The following is a 25,182-nucleotide window of genomic DNA, read 5'->3' as shown; positions in this document are numbered from 1 at the left end:
ATCAAATACTACTCATAGTTGTAAAGGCCTTCGAGTGGTTTTTATATTTTGTGATTTTCATGTAAAATTTAATAGACAATTCGACAAATGAACAGCCATCACATACTATTTATCTCCAACCCAACTAATGTGCTAGTAAAAGTAACAACCTTATTTGTTTATGAATTATAAAGTATCCATAGTAACGCTTCCTAGTTCTTAAACAAATTGGCATTACATAGCAAATGTAAATATTGTGCCATGATTGCTTAAATAACCAGGTGAGCGATACAGCCCCCCTGGGCCTCTTGTTATTCATTAAATGAAACATTAGTACTACTGGAATAGTTATAAAGATTGCAGGAATTGAAAGAACCGGCTGAGATCCAAGACCATTATAAATACAAAGGGAATAGCAAGAAGTGCTGCTCCAAAAAACCCGATAGCTTTCGAGGAGTCGCGGCTGTCAGTTGCGCTTGTCTTCTTCCTTATTGAAGCTGTAATAAAAAAAATCTCACTGTATTTGTTTATGTTCAAGAATTGATCTTTTTAAACCAAACAACAAAACATGATAATTTGTTAATAGATCAAACTCATCCTTGTCTTAATTCTTCTGACTTATGTGTACAATTTGTATACAGTTGAACCACATTTGTAATAGTAATTTCGTTCCGCATAATAATCATCTATTCTGTAAGATTATGTAACCAATATCTGACGCTATAATTGTATCTACCATGAAGTCTCGTTCTGAGTAACTAGCACGCATGGCAGCAGATTGACTGTTTCTGTTGTGTGTCTCTACACCGAGCTAACGACTTATCAAATATACAATTCCGTCACGTCGTTGTAAAGGTAAACAATAAATATCGCTTACTCAGTCATAGATTGACAAAGGAACGAGTCAGTCTTGAAACGTTGTGACACGTTTAGTACGTACATTGTCTGTGTATAAAGTAAAACTTTGATATCAACATATTCCCAAACTGATGAATCTTACTAAAGATAATGTTACTTAACTTTGTCCATCTAATGGTTGTCACAGGAATCACAGGACACGATTGTTACAGTTTTATTGTGTCTCTTTTTCACAAAATCCCTGTAACGCTCGATCGATTCGTATACGTTACCTGAGAGAGCTGATTTGTTAACTGATAGCTCTGCCTTCAACTCTTTGATAACTGTCTTTAATTGAGTAGAGGTCATATTGATAGCCGGCTTCTGAGGGACACACTGACAGCAAGGCAACACGGTTTGACCTTTTAAAAACGATTAGAAAAACTATTTGCAATTTCGAAAAATATTTCATGATAACAACAAGTTCTGATTTCTATTTTTTATATTTTTCAACTTTTATTATATGTTTATTCAGCAGTACTTTCTGTACGTTGTACTCAGTGTTTTTTTCTTCTTTCTGATTGCTTTTAATCTTTCCTATTTCCGCGTGAACGTTCTTCAGGAGAAAAGATATCACTGGAAATAAATAGCACATGAGGCCATCTGTACTGCAGTGTATTGTCACATCGCTGTCATTTGTTTTTTTAAGTATCTTTCGAAAAAGTCATTGCGTAATTTAATCGTGGTTTTTTCAGTCTTATTGAATGGTATTGTTCGGTTTGTTACGTGGTTTCTGCCGAGGAGTTGTTATATTTATTTACATATTCAAGGTACTGTTGTTGAGTTATAGTTTGAAGGGATTTGATTGACTATTGTTTAGTTTGGTACTGAACTTTGATGCAATAATATCTAGATTGCAAGGGTATTAAACAACAATTGCGGCATATGTTTGACACGATTTACTATTCAACAGATATGCGTGTCATTCATAAAAAACGTATATTTAGTTATGGGTATCGTTTTTAGTACAATTATCTCATAAAGTACTAAATTATGATATACCCTAAATACACATACCATTGTTAGATACATCAGATGTGACATTTCTGAAAATCTCTGTTGTGGTGGACAGCGTCTCGAATGGTGGTGCTGTCGGAGTGGTGGTAACGGCATTGGTGGTGGAGGTGGTGGTTATAGGACAATCAGGCGCTGTACCTTTAACATAGATGTGATATATACATATTTACATTTGATCTGCATTGCCACTATATAACACTACCAAGGCCAATTCCGTGTTATGAGACAATAACACTGGCGCAGTGATATATACACGGTTACGACTAACTATCAGGTTGTTATTCCCCCTGCACACTAGCAAGCAGATAAGAATATACAAAATTGAAAGGTATGATTCAATTGTATTCACCGTTTTATGTAAGACTATTATAAAATGTGAATGGAATATATTGATTGATTAAATTATGGAAAAACTATTAAAAGTTTGGTGTTTACTTCCACGCACTATATTTTTTTTACTTGAAAAGTCAACAGAGACAACATTCCGTAAGCAATTCCATTGGCTGTTCTTGTATCTCTTGTACAAACACCGCTAAATTCTAATTTAAAAGTGCCCTGTAAAGGTAGAAATGATTTTTTTAAATGTCAATATAAGCATAACACAGCATTCTGTTCCGTGTTATTGTCCTATAACACGAAACAAAATGCTGTTTAATGCTTAAATATATGCTAAGAGATTTATTTGACAATGTAGTGTTTATATTATATAAAATTAGCTTTGATTTTATACACCCAATTATTCTTCCAGGAACTCTTTCCACGAGTCTTGTTACTCTGTGTCAAGCTATTACATTCCCCCCACGCCTTTAATGACGTCTTACAAATGCGTCTGACCTGGTTATATGAACAGATTATGCAACGAATTATACATTTTTCACAGCTAGCATGTCAGGGAAACGTTGTATATATCATTTTACATTTGAAGTTTAGAGGCGAGGCTGCGTCCATTAAGTTTCGGGAACATTGGTCATTCCAGCCAAAAATAAAATAAAACTGAAAGCAAAGTGATATTTAAGTGTGTTTGTGTCGGTTTGGGAGTTATGAAACAGTTATGGAAAAAATAGTTATACATCGACAAAGCCTAATAAAATGTATCTATTAAATAAAATATGAAGGCACGGTAATCTAGTGGTAGGACGCCGGGCCGGTGTACGAAGGGTTTCGGGTTCGAGTCACGTCACGGCACTGTGTTGTACAGTTGTGGGACCGCATAACGCACCAAAAATACCGTGCGCATACGGAAACAATTTGTTTGTCTAACATAGTGACTTAGTTTCCTCCTTTACCAAGAAAACACACTGCATTGTTTTAAATGCTGCCTCTCGCTTTGAAATAAAGAATGCGTTACGAAAAATGCCAAGTGAGAAATGTTCAAGACAATAGGCCTACCATCATATTCCAACTAAGTGACCATAACTAACACAAGTGATCACTCATGAACGCTGCATCATGTCACGTGACGCCAATCCCCGCGAAAACACGACAACTCATAAATAAACTAGTGAACAACGATAAAGTAGTGGGTAACATAATACGCACCCACAATTAAAATCTACACGAACGATAGCGATTTTCAACAAACTTCAGGAACCCGGTTACCAAATATTCCAGTATGGCGATGGCGGCCACCGAGCTTAAATACGCCGCTTCGGCAAACTAACAACATATAAAACTACATACGTAAAACATTACAAACTATTAATATGTCATCAATTGCAATAATGTAGTTCCGTTAAGTATGAACATATTTAAAAATGAGCGAAAATTTATATACAAAAACTTTAATTTGTTTCGATAAAATATGATTGTGCTTATCATGGATTCTGAGATGAAAAGAGGAAGTTATAAGGGAGATAACTATGACATGCATATGCTCAGTTGGGCTGAAGTAACAATCCATCAATAAATAAAACCTAATTTGTGCTTAAAAAATCAATTTATTTTTTTAACATTACATTTTACTAAATGTTACCCCTCGCGATGAAATAAAGAATGCCAAGTGAGAGATGTTCAAGACTGGACAAATTAGATATAATGTAGGAGTGCCCGTATGGGCCTTTTGGAGGCCATCACATATAATATTTGCATAACTACACCTTGTGGTTATGCCGTCATGATATTTATATATAAGGCCATTTGTGATATTGGTCCCCCATTGCATCCCCTTATGTCTCGGAATGGTCTCCAAGCTGACCCTAGTTTTATGTCAAATCGTGACGGCATAACTGTAAGGTATATTTATGCAATAAAAATTAAAACTCATCTGTGATAGCCACCAGAAGGTCAAACAATTGGTATCTATCCCCTTTCAATGGTATACTGCCGCCAAAATATATGACATTGATAATTTTAAACAGTCCTTTATCATTGTATAAAATACGCTGATTTACCAGAACTCTGTCGATCTTCTGTTACGGTATTACTCCGAAGGCCTCTGCATCCAAAACTAAACGATCTGCACGTCGTTATCTGGATGAAAACCAGCTGAAACGGATATTTACATTGAATAAAAAAACAACCGAAAAAGTGAAAGCATTACTTAATTGTCAGTATATATATTGAATTTATCACAATGTGTGCTCTATCTTTATTGTTTCATATTAATAGAAGTAAATGTACTTATGGTAGATGCATTATCCAACATTACTAATATTTGTAATACACATTGTGAACTTGTAACCCACCTTTTTTGAAACTAATCATAATATGAACTACAAATAGTCTGCAGTCTCTTAGAATGTTACCTTGCTGTCACAAATACAGATATATAATTATATATAATATCGTACAATTACGACAGGTAACTCATATCTTCAACCTTCTTTTCAACAGATACTATTGTATATGATATATAGTGTTTATTAATTAAATAAATGACAGAGAAACGAGTTATAAAACTGACCTCTATGTCACTTGTGTTTCTTTGTCAAGTATATTAAACATGAAATGTAAAATATAGTATTGACAAAATGAAAAAAAACAACAAAAAAACCCTTAATCAAATAGGAAATCAAATATCAAACAACTATATCTTCATTGTCGTGAAGTAAACATAAATTTTGTTTTATCCGAGTGAAAACAACCTTCCTTATGTTCCTTTGTTTTTATTGTTGACTACACCAATTCATTTTAATCGAGTTCAATATGTAACTAAAACTGTCTCGCTGAGTCGACTTATAGTGATAATTTAGATCAACTTATCGTGAAATTGTTCATGAACATGAAAGCGAGATAACTCCAGTGTTCTGTCTCCTACATGTAGAGTCAGTTTCATGAATAAAACAAATGAGATCTCCCGAGGTTTGGTGTTTTATTTTCAAGCTCATGTGAAAATAAATTCGTAATGGCAGTAGCTAGCTTAGGTATTGTCGATATAATTATGGCGGCATAATCAGTCATTTATTTCGAGTTATCGAGATAGTTTTAATATGATATCTAAATTATGTTGATCACTACAATTATCATAAGGTGATTTCATTATTATCATAAGTCTACTTATGGATTAATGTATTATGAAAAGACAAGTTATCGAGATAATTGTTTCGAAATAACTATATTGGTTTAAATGAACTAGTAGCAAAATTGTGTCAACATACCTTTTACCAAAATGAAAACACATTGATAGTTACGGGTCGAGCATTTTTTTTAGATTTTAATATTTCAGTTTTAGCAAATCATTCACCAAAACGCAAAATAGTATGTTCAGAAAGGATTGCCCCGGGGGAACAATACAAGTCATAATCGTTACCCCTTTTATGCAGTTCATCAGTGATAATAGCATGCACAATTCATAGTTATCCGATACTTATCTGGATATTCGGACCAAGAAAAAGAATGTGATAAGAAAAAACATACCTCTGGGTGATGATGATACAGTGTAGTTAATGTTCTGTGTTTCTTTCCCTACTGACAGACCGTTTGTTTTTGTCATTCATTTTGTTTTAATTAACTATCTATTTCTGTCATTCTTTTTGTTTTAATTTACCGTTTATTTTTATAATACATTTTGTTTCAATTAACCGTATATTTTTGTCATACATTTTGTTACAATTTACCGTTTATTTGTTTCATATATTTTGTTTTAACTTACTGTCTATTTCTGTTATTCGGTTTGTATTCTTCTGAATGACCTTTTATTGCTGTCTCTGATTGACCGTTTATTACTGTCTCTGATTGACCGTTTATTGCTGTCTCTGATTGACCATTTGTCATTTATTGCTGTCTCTGATTTGAAAGCTTAGACCTGTCTCTGATTGACCATTTATTGATGTCACTGATGGACCATTTATTATTTATTGCTGTCTCTGATTGACCATTTGTCATTTATTGCTGTCTCTGATTTTAAAGCTTATTGATGTCTCTGATTGACCATTTATTGATGTATCTGATGGACCGATTTTTGTCTGTCCCTGATTGACCATATAATGATGTATCTGATTGACCATTTATCATTTATTGCTATCTCTGATTGACCATTTATTGCTATCTCTGATTGTCCGTTTATTGCTGTCTCTGATTGACCGTGTATTGCTGTTTCTGATTGACCGTGTATTGATGTCTCTGATTGACAGTGTATTACTGTCTCTGATTGACCGTTTATTTCTGTTTCTGATTGACCGTGTATTGCTGTCTCTGATTGACCGTTTATATCTGTTTCTGATTGACCGTTTATTACTGTCTCTGATTGACCATTTATTGCTATCTCTGATTGTCCGTTTATTGCTGTCTCTGATTGACCGTGTATTGCTGTTTCTGATTGACCGTGTATTGATGTCTCTGATTGACAGTGTATTACTGTCTCTGATTGACCGTTTATTTCTGTTTCTGATTGACCGTGTATTGCTGTCTCTGATTGACCGTTTATATCTGTTTCTGATTGACCGTTTATTACTGTCTCTGCTTGACCATTTATTGCTATCTCTGATTGTCCGTTTATTGCTGTCTCTGATTGACCGTGTATTGCTGTTTCTGATTGACCGTGTATTGATGTCTCTGATTGACAGTGTATTACTGTCTCTGATTGACCGTTTATTTCTGTTTCTGATTGACCGTGTATTGCTGTCTCTGATTGACCGTTTATATCTGTTTCTGATTGACCGTTTATTACTGTCTCTGCTTGACCATTTATTGCTATCTCTGATTGTCCGTTTATTGCTGTCTCTGATTGACCGTGTATTGCTGTTTCTGATTGACCGTGTATTGATGTCTCTGATTGACAGTGTATTACTGTCTCTGATTGACCGTTTATTTCTGTTTCTGATTGACCGTGTATTGCTGTCTCTGATTGACCGTTTATATCTGTTTCTGATTGACCGTTTATTACTGTCTCTGCTTGACCATTTATTGCTATCTCTGATTGTCCGTTTATTGCTGTCTCTGATTGACCGTGTATTGCTGTCTCTGATTGACCGTTTATTGCTGTCTCTTTTTGACCGTGTATTGCTGTCTCTGATTGACCGTTTATTGCTGTTTCTGATTGACCGTGTATTGTTGTCTCTGATTGACCGTTTATTTCTGTTTCTGATTGACCGTGTATTGCTGTCTCTGATTGACCGTTTACTTTTTTTCATACCGTTTGTTCTTTCCATGCATGCTTTTTCTGACTTACATCTTTGCAGTCCCAATAATCCGATTGATCATCTTGCCGCAGTTGATATGTAACGGGGTCATTGACATGTATTGTCAAGTATAAATTGATGGTTTCTCCAAGTTTAAAATCGCCATGAAAATGCACTGTATGGCTGACACCGGTACTGTCCCACACAGTAATGCTGAATGTTGCGTTAGCAGCACGAAAACTTATCTTTCCAGTTGTTGTCTGTATTGCCCACATATCCTCTGAAAATAGAAACACGTTGTCATCGTCATATCTATAAACACATTTTATGTAACCTGTTTTTAGATTGAACTTACTCAAAAGGCATTGGACACAAGGTATTAGATTTTCAATAAGATACATCAATTTTGAAATATTTTGTAGAAAGTAAAACTTATTTTCTTCCTTATAACATATCAACATGATAATAACCTTTATATCATATACATTGTGGTGAAATTATAACTATTATAAAATATAATCAGAGACATTTAATCTAGTTTACGATGCAGACCATAAAAATACTGTATGTATCAGGCCCAAAGAAATTTACTAAAAGGAATTGTGAGCAGCATATACCAGTACAGCAATATTTAATGAAGCTATATTATATCATTTTCTTGTCTGCGAAACGTAATGGAAATATATATAAACCTTTTTGTAATAGGTTGTATAAGTTTTACAAATCGGTGCATATTCACCCATTTACATTGATAACGTGAAACTTCGTAACTGGAATTTATTCTTAATTAATTTACAGAGGCATTGCATTTATGTGATGAATGAAAACTTCCTTATTCGTAGTAGAATATAAATATACATCTTTATAAATATTACGTTGTTATAGGTTTTAATATGCACATTTTACGGTATTTCAGACATATGTTTTTATTCATCTGATCTATGTTATGTACCATTTGCGAGTGATAGATGATAAACACGGCCATTTAATAAGTTCACTTTTATTCACGAGTCACGACAGTTACCAATCTCAAGTCACGTGGTAATTCATGAAAATTGAATTTGACAAGGGGATATATGCCATTAATATCAGTTATAAGCTAATTCGAAAGTTCATCTATACATATTTCGGTCATTGAGCACAGGATATACCAGATATGACAACAGACTCGGCAAACATAATTTGGTCATCGAACAAAGGAAACCGGATATTACAACCAACTCGGCCAAAATAATGTATCATCAAGCACAGTAGACACATGATATAGCACCTAACTTGGCCAAAATAATTCGGACATAACATCCAACTCGGCAATACAATTTTGGTCATCAAGCACAGGATATACCTGTTGTAACAACCAACTCGGCCAAAATATTTTGGTCATCGAGTACAGGAGATTCCGGATATCATAACAAACTCAAAATGATAAATCTGTCACCTATCACAGAAGTACATGTTTTACAACGAGGATAAACGTTTGTTTTGGAACCTATTCCGTGACCTGTTACACTTTCGTAATCGCCATATTGTTCATTCAATAATAAACAGGCTACACGATCGTTATATTAATTAATACTCATTTCCTTTGTTTTTTGGTTTGGTTTTATTTTTTCTAAGAACGAAATATAAAAGCTGTCAAAATTGGTTAAAGCATATCCTGAAACTTATGCAGTGATGCCTACTGAATACAGGGCCGCGGTGGTCAAGTGGCTAAGGCGTCTGACATTCTGCTACCACCAGCCCTCTACCAATGGGTCGCGGGTTTGAATTCTAAATGGGGCAGTCACCAGGTTCTGGCCGTAGGTCGGTGGGTTTTTTCCAGGAAGTCTGGCTTTTATCCACCGCAAAAACCTGGCACCTCCTTAAATGACCATAGCTGTGGTTAGGACGTGCTACACAAACAAACAAACCAAGCCTACTGAATTATGTATTTCGTCTAAAGGCTTTGGTAAAATAATCACCTTTTGCGGCTATGGTAGTCTTGTTGTGGCTATTTCCAATCCAGCAGTCACATTCGAATGTAAAGTTATATGAGGCGCTTTCCATCGTCAACTGCAACAGATAGAGACTTTATAGTTTTGATTTTATTATATTTCTTAACTGTTTAAAATAGTGTTTTTCATCAATAAGACAACTAAAAGGACTGACAATGGTGACTACTAAAAGCGTTAAATCTATGCTTAGGAAAAAGTACAATACCATGCAACATATTTATATTGACACTAAAGTTTCTGAAGGTATTTGAATAGATGTAGATATTAATAATGATAATGATAATTTGAGGTTCGTATATACCGCTTTATCACAACCTTGTTCTTAGGTCGTCTCAAAGCGGTTCACCAATTTCTATCCGTGGTTATAAGGCCTTTGCAACTAGCCAACATCTTTCTCAACTCCCTGGGGAGCATACAGCCGGTGCTGCTATTTCGGCGCTCACAGCTAACATTTAACAATGCTAGCACTGTTCATTGCAACCACGTACAGACTGGAACAAACGGAGTAAAGGATCTTGTTCAAAGATACAACACAGTGTTGTGACATGACTCCAACCCACAACCCTTCGGTCGCGAGCCCGGCGTTCTACCACTAGACTACCGTGCCTCCTGATGTAGGATTTAGAACATTTTATTTTAGTTTCAAAATACTTGTTCCATTTTATTTTTGACAGTGAAACCATTTTGTAACTATATATTAACAGTGAGATTTTATCTTAGTTTACATGGTATTGTCTACAAATTTTATGGAAAACCTGTTTGAGATTTTATAGTAAGATTTTGGCAATGACACAGAAACAGTTTATAGTCAACCTATTTATTTATAGTTTAAAGGACATCTCAAATATGTTTTCCTTTGCAAAGGCTTATACAGATACTTTATTCTATAAATGGTCAAGGTTTCCAAATTATTTTCATTTATCCACGTCACTATTTAACATACGGAAATAGCAAATAAATTGACTGTGAAATAAATGGTGCTTATTATGTTACTTTGAATTACATTGCTGCCAATTATATCGTAACAGGATGTGATTGTTTCTTTTTAAACCTAATGTACAATATTAAATCAAGGTTTAATCATATACTGTATATCTATTATACTTATAAGGGAAAATAAAATGAAAATATAGAGAAGGTGAGATGGGTAAGAATGACTTCCATTTCATGCGATTTAGAAACTATCTTTCCTAATTAAGAATTCTGAATACACGTGCATCAATGATATGATGAAGATGTTATACTGTAATCAAGTGTTAAAAGCAAGCAATACGCGGTCAGATTTTGACATGTTTATACCTGTCAACCCACCATCGTGCACAAATTAAACTAATCCCTGCGAGTCGGATGCAGTTGGGGGAAATATTTATACACTTTGAAAACAAGTAATGGTTATAGAAAATATAGAAAAATGAGATCCATTTACGGAAGCCTCTATCATAAATGTTGTTCATTTTCGCATAAAATTAGTTTTTCGTCATCATTTCATACCTTGTCATTTTTATACGTAGTAAGCTTATTTCTAACAATTGTGCAACCTTCACTAGTGGTTGTCTTTCTAGTAGTGCATAACCTGTAGTGTTTTGTAAATAGAATATATGAAGTTCATTTGCATTTCAGGTTTTCATTTTGTCAAAAGTTAAATACCTAAAGTTTGAGTGTATATCTGCACAAATATTCCCTTAATGATCTTAAATCTTAAGTAGGCGGTAAATAGTATAAAAAAAATCGCGTATAATTTTTGAAAACATGCAAACGTTTATATCATTGCCATACCCGGATGAAAAGGACAACATAAATCTGAAAAAAAGACTGCATGGACAAACCATACCGAACTATTGCTCTTGCAAACAAGCGATTATGTATCATATGTGAAGTTTTGATTACTAGTATAGTATGTACTCTGTTACCTTCATCAGACAAATGACCAGCTGAATCGAGTTATTTCTGTACAGCTTACAGCGTACAGCCGAATCGACATCGATTTGTAAACAACTCGTACACATTGTACTACGCTTCACTGGTCATTTGTCTGATGAAGGTGAAAGAGTACATACCGTACTCGTCATCGAAACGTCACATAGAAACACACATTGGTTGTGTAACAAGAAATGTTTCATAATCCATACTTACAAACCCGCAAAAAATGTTTAGAACAAAGGAATAGTGTAAATACTATTAAGTTTGTCTACTACATTTTATTCGAAAGCGAAACGAAATAACATTCTGACGTACACTGTCAAATATTGTCTTTGATAATGATATAACCTGTCATGATGAAAGTAACCAAACTTTAAGACTTTATAGCAGTCTTGCCGAGCATGTTTTTTCGAGTTGAGATTGGTAAAACCTTTAAGTTATTCCTTTAGAAGGATTAAATTATGACATTTCCGTTGTAAAAATGTGTGACCATTACTAGACTTGAGTTTTAATTAGATTGTTTGTCAAATTTACTGCAATATTTAGTATCAACTTTGAAAAAACAGTTTTTGTAGACACCGCAATAACCAAATTCATACACAGCAAATACATTATATTGAAATCGCTTATCAGCGAGTCATGTTGTACTGTGACTCCTAGACGATGACCAACAAGCTGCATATCAGGCCATTTTCGCCTTTTTCGCCCTCCGTAATTTATCATTACAGAAGCAAGCGATATAATAAAAATAGTAATCAAATGTGAAGGGGTGAAATTAATATTAGGTGGAAATTAATTTCATCGGCGTAGGGCTAAAATTAAACTGGGCGACAGTTTCCCGGTATACATATAGAAAAATACATGAAATGCTGTTTTGCATCACATGGATAAATTAAACAAATGCTGTCAAAAGATGTGAAGATAACATAATTCATACCTTTACCATTTTCCAAAGAAAAGATTCAGTTGAGTTTTGCCAAACGTCTATCATCTTCGGTCTTGTGATAGCTGGGATAGTGACATTAACAACAGCGTGGGATGCTGAGAATTGTGTTATCGTTATTGTCATGGTTACATTAGGTGCATCACTTTCGCTGGTGTTCCCGCGTTCGTAGAATGTGACTGTAAAGTCGGCTTTCGTGAAGGATGTGTTCAACATGTAGCCAGTTGTAACACTGATCTTCCAATCAACAGCTGTAATGAGAACGATTCAATTATTATAATGATGTTAATTCGAGGGTCTTATATACCGCATCATCACAACATAGGTCCTAGGTCGCCTTAAAGCGGTTCACAAATAATTATCCGTGGTTAGGGGGCCTTTGCAACCAGTTAATACCTTTCTCATCTCCCTGGGGAGCATACAGCCGGTGCTGTCATTTCGGCACTTCCAGCTAGCATTCAACCGTTCTAGCACTGCCTAACCACGTACTGATATACAGCTGAGTAGACTGGAGCAAACGGAGTAAAGTAATTTGTTCAAAGATACAACACAGTGCCGTGACGTTACTCGAACCGACAACCCTTCAGCCAAGAGCGCGGCGTCCCGCACTAGACTGCCGTGCCGCCAACATCACCAAATACATAATAGAACGTTTATAAAGAGACAAAACCATTTAGCAGATGAGTGTTATTAGTCATGATCCACAGAGGCTTAGAAAACTGTATCATTGTTTAATTCATCTGAAATGTTATTCTCGAATTCAATCGACATAAACCTTCTTATTGTCGTCTGTTAATACATTGTCTGTCACCTTTGACTTACCTTCTTTCGTGGTGTTCATTTCCCTGGTTGACTGTATCTCAGTTGATGCTGATGATTCTGTAGTGGTAATCGTAGTAGGAATGTTAGTGGTGGTAGTGGTAGTAGGAACGGTGATGGTAGTGGTAGTAGGAACGGTTGTTGTAGTGGTAGAAGTTGTAGTGGTAGAGGTTGTACTTGTAAAACAATCAGGCTTTGTACCTTTAAAAATACATTATTAATGTGTTACAGTTTACCATATTAAGCAAAATATTTTTAATGTTCTGGTTATACCTAATTGATGTCAAACGTGGAATGGAACACTAGGATATGTTTGATGTGCGCCCACGTTTCACCAGTTCGTGAATGTGTTTATTACTTGCGTTTCATATTTTTAGCGGATTATCTATGGAACTAAGAATGTAACTATATCGCGTCATCATCACTTAGCCACCGAACAACAAGAAGAGAATACCAAGGTGTATTCATAATAGATGAAATATCTGCAAAACAAGAACAAAGGTAAGATTTACATCAGCCCCATGGAAACATTGACAAGGAGACCAGACATTTCGGAAGGCCCAGCGTTTGTTTGAAACCACCAAGGTTACGCCTTCAAAATCGTCCGCTTTATGGTATCAACAAAAATTAAAAACAAAATAATCATTGGAAAACTCGACATCGCCTTCAAAAAGTCCAGTCTGAGCCGATAGTTCCGCGTACATGATGCCATGCTGTAGTGTAAGAAACCTGAATCGTTTGATAACATATACAATTGTATGGCCTTTCAATGTGGAAGTTTCTATAATTTGAGTTTCGGTTAAAGTTTACCTCAAAAATGGCCTAGTCATATTGTGGTCATATGACTTCTTTCGATTAAAACCTTGTTCAAACTTTTATAACAGATTGCTGACATTTTGGTATTACATTCTATTGTCGTGTATTATTACATATTTCCGTGACATTTTATATATTGTTTTCATTATCACATTCAGTGATATCAGTATCATACATCCAAATTAGGTCAGAAATGAAAAATGTAGGAATAGTTATTATCGTTAACTGTATGTAATATAGCTTGCTTTGTTTTTATTGTCCTATCTATCCGAATAAGGCCAGACATAAAAAAGTGTGGCAATGTCTATTATCGTTATAATGTATACCTTGCTGTGTTTACATTGCCGTATTTATCCGAGTAAACCCAAAAATTAAAGAAATGGAGTAAAATTCGACCAAAGGTTGATTTTTTTCCGCAATAAAAGGAAAAACAATATTTAGCAAGAAACACGTTGTGAAACAGCAATATAATACATCAACAACCTCAGTCGAATAATTAAAGATTCTCGTATTTTAGACGATACACTTTATTTTGCTATATAACACTTACCACGACGCTGGAGATACCGTGTTATAGTGTTATACTTAATGTCTCCGCAGCCGAATCCAAAGTATCTACATGTTATAAGATGGACAAAATCGAACTGAAACAAAACAAGATGATTGATTGATAGGTTTTACGTCCGCTTCACTACCAAGTAGTTCGGTTATCCAGCAGACAGAGAGAGAACAAGATATTATATAGTATTTTATATAGTGAAAAATACAATGGCCGACATCGGTCTGACAAAACTACTGTTACAGTTTGCTAACTCAATAAACTGTACTACACCTACAACACGTGGGGCAAACAATTTAGTTATAAATCCATATGTCACCACCATGTATAATGACAATGTCATAAAGCAAAAATTAAAAGGAAAAAAATAATGTTACTAAAAATACGAAGCAAAAAGAACAACTGAAAGCATAATGTTCAAAATATTATTTTAACATTTGTTTAAGCAAGTGGCAAACAAAATTTTACGTTAGTAACTTATCAGTACAATAGGTTTATGATTCAGGTTTTGGGTACACGTTTCTCATACCTGTAAGGACACTAGTATGACTCAAACGATGGATGAAAGCCCCTTTGTGGGACTAGCATATTTGTTGTATAGCTATAGATCCCCCTGTACAGATTGTTCCTATCTTGTTGTCATTACACGGCTCTCTATGTATATTCTGTTATAGCTATAGATCCCCCTGTCGAGATTGTTCCTATCTTGTTGTCATTACACGGCTCTCTATGTATATTCTGTTATAGCTATAGATCCCCCTGTCGAGATTGTTCCTATCTTGTTGTCATTACACGGCTCTCTATGTATATTCTGTTATAGCTATAGATCCCCCTGTCGAGATTGTTCCTATCTTGTTGTCATTACACGGCTCTCTATGTATATTCTGCTTTCATCATTTGCAATTGAAACACAGAAACAGTGTGAAATAAGTCTTTGATACTACGACTTTGAACTTCCCAGTAATTAATTCACCACTGAGACCATGTGAAATAATTGCACACTATTGGACTACATAGATGGGAAGTTACGACTTTCTGATGGTTTGACGTTGAAGTTCTTAAAATCAAATATTCATGTTATGTTCTTACTTTTGATTTGATACCAGTGAATCTATTGAAACAAGACTTTATGTCATCTACTGAATATGAAGAGTTATCATTTTTTGTATACGTACTTATGGACTGAAAATGTAAAAAAAAACAATGGATACAATACTCCCCGTTTGAGCTGGAAAGCTTAAAGTTAATAAAGAATAGAATAGAGTAGATTACTGAATCGGTAACTGTATAAGGTAACTAAAAAAATCAGCGCAAAAAGTTATTTGTTTGTCAAATCCAGATGTTTGCCATTGTCGCAATCGGCAATACGGGATTCAATCACACTACTTGCAGTCCCTGACATAAAATGTATTTTTGGAAAAAAACTGCTCAGGCTAAAAGAAATGGCTAGGGGCCTTTCTTTCCTTAAGTGAGAGCCATTTTTCATTGACAAAAACATATTTTGGACAAAGTTTTTTTTTAGCGTCAGACATATGTCATTGACATAAAACATGATTGTAACACAATTCTATAGAAATAATAAATATGTTCATCTTACGTGTTTTTATTGCTCATAGTACAGGCTTAAGCCTGAGTAAATTATATCAATTCGCGAGATAAAATTGCACTCATTCTGTGACGTAACATATTAACACATATGTGTGGAGTAGCTTTTATCAAAACCCAACATCGCTCTTCATATGCATATTATATTTTCTACAAAAAACACTAATCATTACCAAGTATTATTGTTCAATTCTCATATTTTATTATCAAATTGTGAAGAACATGGTCTTGTTTTGCGCGACCTGAAAAATGTCTGTATCACTGTAAAAGGATTCATCAGGTCTATGTTTAAAATGTAATACCAAGTGTGTTTTCCCGAAATTGCAGATTTACACATGTACATATTAAATTGTGTTATCAAATCATACAGTTGTTCAAAGTTTACAGATACGAAACAACAGATTTTGGTACCGAGTTTGTGTGGCGTTCAAAATAACTTTTTCTTTGAAGTTCAATAATTTGATCCTACACTCGCCTTGTCATATTGAGTTTATCAAACGGTTACACATACGAAACATCAGCTTTTGGAACCGAGTTTGTTAAGTTCAAAGGCCTTTGTCTTTGAAGTTTCTTCTGTATCATTCTTTTAAGTTTGACATTTTTGCGGTATATTTTAAATTTCATATATGCTTGAAGACATGTGTGATATTGCTTCTTGGTCTGGATCATTAAACGCTTTAAATTACAGAATAATATATTTTCCCCCAAACAATTTTGGCTTAAATCACATTTTGTATGATATCAAGTTCTTTTATAAGTCACCATCTTGTTGTGTTCCGAACAAACCCAATGTGTACACAAACTAACCTGTATGCAGGACCAACCGTCCTTGTTTCCAACCATCTGCAAACTGTACTTTACAGGACTGTTCAGATGTAGGGACAGATTATCTATGGTTGTTGTTTCTCCTTTCTTGAAACTTTTATAAAACATGGTTGTTTGGCTTATACCAGTACTGTCCCATACCGTAAGGCTAAAATCACTACGAGATCCAGCGTAAGTTTTCACGCTGGTTTCTGTCTCAATCTGCCACATGTCTTCTGAAACAGGATAAACAGATCAAAATACACTCAGATGACAAACTAAGAGAAACCCTGAAGACCGGGAAATTTTCGCTGTTATTTAATTTTCGATATGTTTGCCTTTGGGAATAAGGGTAAGTTGAGCATGACTTGACTAATGGTTAACATAATTTTCTTGATAGCAATTACATGTGATGGGCGAAATCAATACTAGCCAGATGAAAATTGATTTCACCGGTGACAAGGGAATGTACACTAACTTACATATTTAGTGACTGGGAATTTGATAAAAGGATTTTACATCAGTGTCCATGTCATATTGAATTAATTAAACGAGTTCAATAATTTGATTTGACACGAACCTTAAGCTTAAGCCGTTCAAATTATTGAACGAGTTTAATCATTTTGATATGACATGAACACGAACATTATATTATATTTATCACATAACATTCCTAATTTGATTAAAAAACAAATTCAAACACAATAATAACTCTATACAGATCAACTAAAGTAGCTCCAACATAGTATTGTCGTTCCGTGCAGTGCAAATAGTTTCAGATTTAAATAATAGACAATAGTAAATGGACTGAAAATAACATTGACAAAATGAACATTTCAAATTGAGTTAATAGCAAAACAACGAATAACAGTTTTATCTGAATTAGTACATGTAATGGCGTAAGGATATCTCCCCACGGTTTCGACCAATCACAAAACCGTAAGGTTATATTACACGTGTGTACTACCATATTTCTTACATGGTCGTATGACGTAGTAAAATCGGTCAATATTGTGATAAAGATGAAAAATCGAGATATAACCAACAACAGTTTTCTGATTGTCAAAAACAATGAGTAAGAGTAAGATTCGGGCCCTGAACTTCAAATTGTTATAATATTGCAACGGAAGTGCCGAATTGTACTACCATTTTATCTGAAATGAAATAAAGGCAGGTAACTCTAAAGACGAAAATAGAGTTGAACGTCTAGTATTTTGCCTGCAATTGTTCAAGGATCCTTGAGCCTATATATCCATCTGATATTCGTTTTTCATGTTCAAACGATAAAAAAGTCATGTACACTACCATTGTATCTCAAATGAAATAAAGAGAGGTAACTCTAAAGACGAAAATAGAGTTGAACGTCTAGTATTTTGCCTGCAATTGTTCAAGGATCCTTGAGCCTATATATCCATCTGATATTCGTTTTTCATGTTCAAACGATAAAAAGGTCATGTACACTACCATTGTATCTCAAATGAAATAAAGAGAGGTAACTCTAAAGACGAAAATAGAGTTGAACGTCTAGTATTTTGCCTGCAATTGTTCAAGGATCCTTGAGCCTATATATCCATCTGCTATTCGTTTTTCATATTCAAACGATAAAAAAGTCATGTAAATAATATTGTTGATGTATACTTAAACGAAAAGGAAACGCAGCATTACGTTGGTCTACTACAGACGCCGCAATGCAGTGCACATCATATATGAAGGTTGGCAGCATACCTGACCAGACGTTGTCCTATGAGTGATTGAATGTCCATGCTCTTCACTTATTAATCTCAATTTAAATAATTAAGAGTTAAAGACCGTAAACGTTTGTACCGGCGTCGTGGCGAGCGTTTTTCTAATGCTGTTTTTTGAGAATGGCCGATTTGGGGTAAGACCAGTCATGGTTTTGCCTTTTTTGCAATACATTACACCGTCTTATTAGAGGTTTCACAACTGCCGCCATTTCCATTTAAGTAACTTAGGACATTTCATTTCATGATTGGCTGGTTAACGCCCCATTTGTTTAAGATTCCTACATATTGGAGTACTCATTTTTATTGACTGTCATTTTTTTTAAATGTTTCAATTTAACGATATAAATAATAATAAACTACAGACGGCTGGCACATAAATCTCTCGGGCTAACAATTGTTTGATTCTACTTCATTATAATAATAATATATAACATTTATATAGCGCCCTATATAATTTGAAAAAAAATTCTCTTAAGTGCTTTATAACATATGGATAATAGTATTAGTTAAACAAAAAACAACTTGACATTCACAATTATACATTAAGCAAGAAGATAAGCACCTCGATGTGCATATACATACGTATACATATTGTTTGTACCTGTTGGAAATATGGTGGACTTAGCGCTGTCAGTACCAATCAAGCAGTCGCATTCAAACGTAAAAGTATACGATGAACTTTCCATGGTCAACTGCAACAAATAACAGATACAAATCAGATTATTATTAATATTTGTATTTGATGTAAAATAGATGTAGAGTTTAAATTTGTGCAGCAACACGAAGATATCTCAATTCATCGAAATAAGCAAAAACATTTTTTTTGAAAAAAACCTAATTGGTAACATTTGAAAGCAAATTCAAGTTATTATGCCCAGCGTCAGTAGTTAGGACCAATGTCATATGCCATATTATAGCATAGTATTGATAAAAACAATGCGGAAGGTTAACACGTTATAATTACCTCAGTGTTTCAAACTCAACTAGACTAGAGAAGAATAGGAATATTATACGAACGAAATCAACAGAAACAAATTTACTCTAAAGAAATGTTTTCATATATATCAATATTGTAATTATTATCTTTAATAAGATTCATCAGTTTGGAAATATAAGATATCATTTACTTTTTACACAAACAATGTACGTATTACACGTGTTGCAACGTTTCAAACCCGACTGGTCCCTCTGTCAAGCTATGACTGAGTGAGCGATTTGTATTATTTTTCTGTACAACGATGTGACAAAATTGTTTATTTTACATATCACTCGACCCGAGACGTTCCGTCTATCGATAGGGAGCGTATACACACTGCATCAGTCATAGCTTGACAAGGGGACCAGTCGGTCTTGAAACGTTGCAACACGTTTAGTACGTACATTGTTTGTGTAAAAAGTAAAACTTTGATATTGTAATCATTAGTTTTTCTAACTGAATAAAAACAGTGTCTGCAGGCGTGAACACCTTCCTTTGTAAAGGAAACAAGTATTGCTCTGAGCTGAATCCAGGGCCCTGGCTGTCACTATTCCCTCTTTCTTCTGAGGATACTATCGATTATTTTTCTTTCAAAAATAAAATAACTAAAAAAGGTTCTTTTTAAACAATACGTGCACAATGAATGACACGTACAGCCAATCAGAGATTAAAACAGCGAAGGAAGATATCATTTATATATTTAAAATGCACAGCTCTTTTCAATTTATTATTAAAGGGGCCGACCTGCCTGGTTCCCAATTGATAAAGAAATGTTTTTAACAAACAAATACAAAGACATCATAACTATGATTTTGTTACTTTCATTTAAAGCGTAAAATCATAGTGTGACGTGTTTGTCTGAAAGACGATGACCGTAGAAAATGGTAACATATTTGTAATGTGTTGACTATTAAGGCAAATACTGATAGCTCGTTATTCTCGGAGATTTTATGCAGACGTTGCAAATTCGATGACCCTCCATAAAAAACATGCTTCTACTCTTAAATTTGCATGGTTTTGGATAAAAACCCGTGCTCGTTAATAGTTTTCCGGAAAGAGCATCGAAATAAGCAAAAAGGTTAAAAAAAACACAAACACACTTCAAAATACAGCATGTTTAGAAACTTCAAGTACGACATATGTCCTACCTTCAACAGTTTCCAAAGGGTAGAATCAATCCCGTCACGCCATACGTCTATCTTTGTCGGTCTTGTGATAGACGGGATAGGAACAAGGACCACAGTTGACGAGTTTCTGGTGTAATCTGTACCAATGACCATTGTCTCAATTGGTGCTGTAATTTCACTGGTGTTTCCGCGTTCGTAAAACGTGACTGTTAGTTCCACTTTTGCAGGCGCGTTTGGTATGTTCGACATCATTATCCCTATTTCCCAATCGACAGCTGCAATGGAAGTAATTTAGTTTGACGGGAAAGGCACTTGTTATACCCAGCGAGACCCATAGTCGTTACCAAGCAAGGACAAACTAAAATGTCGGCACTGCCTTAGAAACGATAGTCGGAAGAGATGGGGAAGATCTCAAAACCAGAAAAAACACTTTCTTTTAAAACAAAAATCTCAATTAAAAGCTTTTTAACTTGCACTGTCAACTTTAAGTATAAAACTGTTTCCTCGTTTAAAAGAATAACGTAAATAGTTATAATGAAATAATCTTTGTAACTGGCTAAGAGAGCTTATATCTTCAGACATATATGAGCTTATACATTAAGTAAGGAGGTGACCATTTAAAAAATAAATGATAATGCAAATTCTATTTCCGTTTTGTTTTTTTTGAAAATATCAAAAGGACTGGACAACAACTGGCTTTGACTGTATCACGCAGCACAAGTTGCAGAAAAAGTGATGCAAGGGGAGTAACTTCCACAAACGATATTTTTGAAATTAACCTCGGTAATGAGTTTTTCAGGAAATGTTTCGGCATTAAGACAAAATAATGGTAAGGCGCCTTTTGATCCTGCCGGCAATAACAAATAAGACAAACAGACAAACGATCATGATATAGTTCAAATTCCAAATTACTGACATCCATATATTTTTTTTAAATATGTTAGTTACGTCATTTAGACGCTTGTTTATTTATTTTTATTTTTTTAAACTACGATAATGACTGGTAATTCGTAACAGTAGGTTCTATGTTTCTGTTCGACATAAAGGCTAACTAAAATTGATATTTTACCTTAGCTGCTATCTTGTACTTGCAATTTTCTAAACAAATGGATCAACAACATTGCTTAAGTAGTCATTGGGAAGAATTCTATACATTAAGATTAATTGCTGTTTGTTCCCTCTTTCAGATGATGTTTCTAGTTCTAATTCTTATGAAGCTCACATGTAATGTTCCTCGACATAAACCTGTGTAATATTCTAGCTATATCTAATTGGATTGATTCGAGGGGTGTTTCTCATTTTCTGTACAATTATCCCATACTACATTTGAATATTCTAGACCTGGTTAAATATCGAAAGTATACAAAATACCGAGCGATTTTCTATCTGCAGATATATTTTTGTTCTAAGAACGTTGATATTTTATATGCTTTATCTTATGATTTTATTGTGTCCATCACACTAAAACCTATCGTATCGCACAGTCCACCAACACACAAGATTATATTCCCATAACGCTGGTACTTTTCAATCGTCTTTTTCTCCATAAATACATTGCCCTACCGTCAACATTATTGATGCCACAGCGTTCCTGACCTTTTATACGAATCTTAAAAACTTCAACAATATACGGTAGACCGTCTCTGGCCACTCTCCGATTCACGCTGTTGGATCAGCTCTGACACTCGTTCTCTTTTCAGCTCATTAATAAGAACCGCTGACTCTACATTGAACCCTGTTTAATTATGAGTCTCTCCGAATTTGCACAAAGATTACATTCCTTCACAAAACTATTGTCATGCAATGTTTTGCGCGAACGTTAATGCCCGTGAACTAATTATGATCGATCGGGATATTAGGCCGCAGACTAAAACAATTTTACAGTCTATATTTATAAACTTTATTTATTTTACAACAATTTTGAAACAAAGTTATTTCAACTTATATGATTAACGATTTGGCCCGGATGTTAGCGCGCGGAGGGTCTAAATGTGGGAGGAAACCGAAGCACCCAGGAAACCCACGTGGTCAGGCAGGTGACCCCATACCTTTTCACGTCCGATCGGGGAATCGAACCCCCGATGAAAGGCAAGTGCGTTATCCACTGCACCACCCGACCACCCGATACCCTTACCACTGTATTTATTTATATTGACAGTATCAATAGTAAAATACTCATTTGGTAGACGTGTTTAGCTATCAGTGGATGACACGTATTGATAGCAGTGACACATTCAGCCTTGCCAGTCTGTGGATTTCCCATTGCTATATTTTCGGACGTACACACTGCATGGTTTGCACTGACGAAGTTCTCAGTATCTTAGTTACGGGATAACATTTGTTATCAAAAGCAAAACTCGTTAAAATATACCAATTACATATTTCATTATCTATCGAATCAATAAATGTGCAACGCGTTACACATCGAGTTGTTTTCGTGCTTCAAAGCTTAAGTCACGCTGACTACGGAACTCGCAAAAGTATGTCCATATGCGAAACGTCGGAAGGTTGTTTTTCAGAGACAGCTTATCAACCAGAAACAGTATATAAGTATCACACCTCCCACTGTAGCGAATGCAAACACGGCAATGATACAATCAATACTGTGTTTGTATAATCATCAACCACCGATCCGGAAAGTCTTATATTGGGAATTGGTTGTATTCATCCGTCTGCGGAATAAAGCTCGTTACAAATTAGTATTTTTAAGTAAAAGTTCGAATGAAAATCGCTTTGTTTGACCACAAATTATCCAGAAAATACATTTTAAAATGCAAGCACTACTTATGTTATCAAAATATGTGAATTTTTACTAATCTGATCGAGTAAAGAATATTGGTACCGGACAGTGTGTCAGGAGATTATGTCGTTGTGCTGTGTCTAGCGCGATTATATAATTGATTCGGTAGCCAACCATTGTCATTGGTCAGTTCGTGAAAAGTAGCAAATATTATAGGTGACAGAACCACGTGGATAAATTATGAGCTTTTCTGTGTTATTGTATCATATCTTACTGAGGAGCTGTAAAACTATACAAGTGTTGACATGCAAGGTTCGGGTTATCATTTACCAGTTATGGACGAGTATTGTAGAGATTGCAATACTTTTGTTCTACTTTTTGTTTCTTCGCTACACGCAATATGCATACCTTATATAATGTCCAATACTTGTAAACAACTGAAAAATATCAAGTTTTAGGATTACATTTACATGCATAGCTCTAATGAAATTGAATCGTACCGTTTCCTATATTTATCCGATGGTTGTCAGTTTGTTCCATTCTTATCATTGTGCTTGTTCATCGTTGTGGCACTCATGAACGCTGAATGCTCACTAAGATATTGTTCCATGTATTTTAGATTCCACTGCCTGCAACTGTATTGAATAATGCTAAAACAGTCCGTTTTATACCTGGATGTATTAAATACACGTTTATTCGCCGAAGCTCAATAATGCAACTACGACAGATTGTTTGTGTGTGGGATATTTTGTCCTGTTTTTTTTTGTTATGATAAAGGGCGATATGGTATGATGAAAACTGTTGAAAATTATGTGATATCGATTTTTACCATGAATAAGACAAAACCTGTGACGTTGCCCGGCAACTGCGATATATAATAATCATTAGTTTTATTGACGAATAAATAATAAACGAGGAGAGGAAAAGTAGACGTACATTAATGCGAATTGTCTATAGATCGATTGAAACACTATGTCATACAATGATAAGATATTTTCCTATGAGGGTTTTGGTGAGATGGTTGGGAGAGATGTTAATGGTATGTGCGCATTCACCCATCCATCCATCCAATCCGTCTATCCATCCATCCATCCATCCATCCACAAACAAATGTGATCCCTATTTCTGCCACCTTCTTGTATTCAGGATCAAAGTGCACCATGCGGGACGCCCATTAATACAAACTTCTCTACCCACATATGTGCACCAAATGACTTCCTGTTAAGAGACAATATTTTTCTAATGAATTCAAAATTGTCAGTATCTAGTCGGCTACAGATCTGCTACCTGACCTTATCAAATGTTATTTTTATCAGCGGTTGAATTTATCCCTTAAAGAAAAACTGCAATTGATATCAACAATGTATATGTATTTTATATTGTTTTTTACTTTTTAAATTTTGCAATATACTGATACAATAAATAAAGATTCAATGAAATCCATCATCAAGTGTATGTGTACAGACATAAAATGACGTAAAACACATTTTCTTTTACAATAATACCATCAATTTGTTAAGATTTGTTTCTGGCACAGCTATATCTCATTACCATAGTTACACTATATCACCAAATGTACAGTAATGTTTCAATTATGTCAGCACAGTTACAACCCATCACCGCGGGTACATGCTTTCACTACAGTTACACTATATTAACACTAAAAATCCATCGTTACTTCTT

The 25,182-nt window shown here is 34.8% G+C and overlaps 1 protein-coding gene across 1 annotated transcript; it reads right to left on the bottom strand.

Moving 5' to 3' along the window:
* Positions 1-327: 327 nt before the first annotated feature.
* LOC110449336 (location of vulva defective 1-like) lies at positions 328-21,008 on the bottom strand. The gene is made up of 9 exons (XM_021496118.1): positions 20,781-21,008; positions 19,258-19,348; positions 16,932-17,147; positions 13,131-13,328; positions 12,303-12,559; positions 9,413-9,503; positions 7,648-7,731; positions 1,894-2,031; positions 328-476 (listed from the first exon to the last, which is right to left on the bottom strand). Exons 1-9 carry the CDS (start codon positions 21,006-21,008, stop codon positions 328-330), a joined length of 1,452 nt encoding a protein of 483 aa, XP_021351793.1.
* Positions 21,009-25,182: the final 4,174 nt, after the last annotated feature.

This window comes from Mizuhopecten yessoensis, unplaced genomic scaffold (genome assembly GCF_002113885.1).
Source record: "Mizuhopecten yessoensis strain PY_sf001 unplaced genomic scaffold, ASM211388v2 scaffold4583, whole genome shotgun sequence".
In the NCBI taxonomy this organism is placed as follows: domain Eukaryota; kingdom Metazoa; phylum Mollusca; class Bivalvia; order Pectinida; family Pectinidae; genus Mizuhopecten; species Mizuhopecten yessoensis.
Note: the sequence above shows the minus strand (reverse complement) of the source record. Positions and strands in the feature narration are given on the sequence as shown.

Coding starts and splice junctions, on each gene's coding strand:
- LOC110449336 (XM_021496118.1), bottom strand. CDS start 21,008: ATGTCGAACATACCAAACGCGCCTGCAAAAGTGGAACTAACAGTCACG. Junction 19,349..20,780: donor CCCTTTGGAAACTGTTGAAG/GTAGGACATATG, acceptor TATTTGTTGCAG/TTGACCATGGAAAGTTCATC. Junction 9,504..12,302: donor TTCTTTGGAAAATGGTAAAG/GTATGAATTATG, acceptor TATCTGTTGCAG/TTGACGATGGAAAGCGCCTC.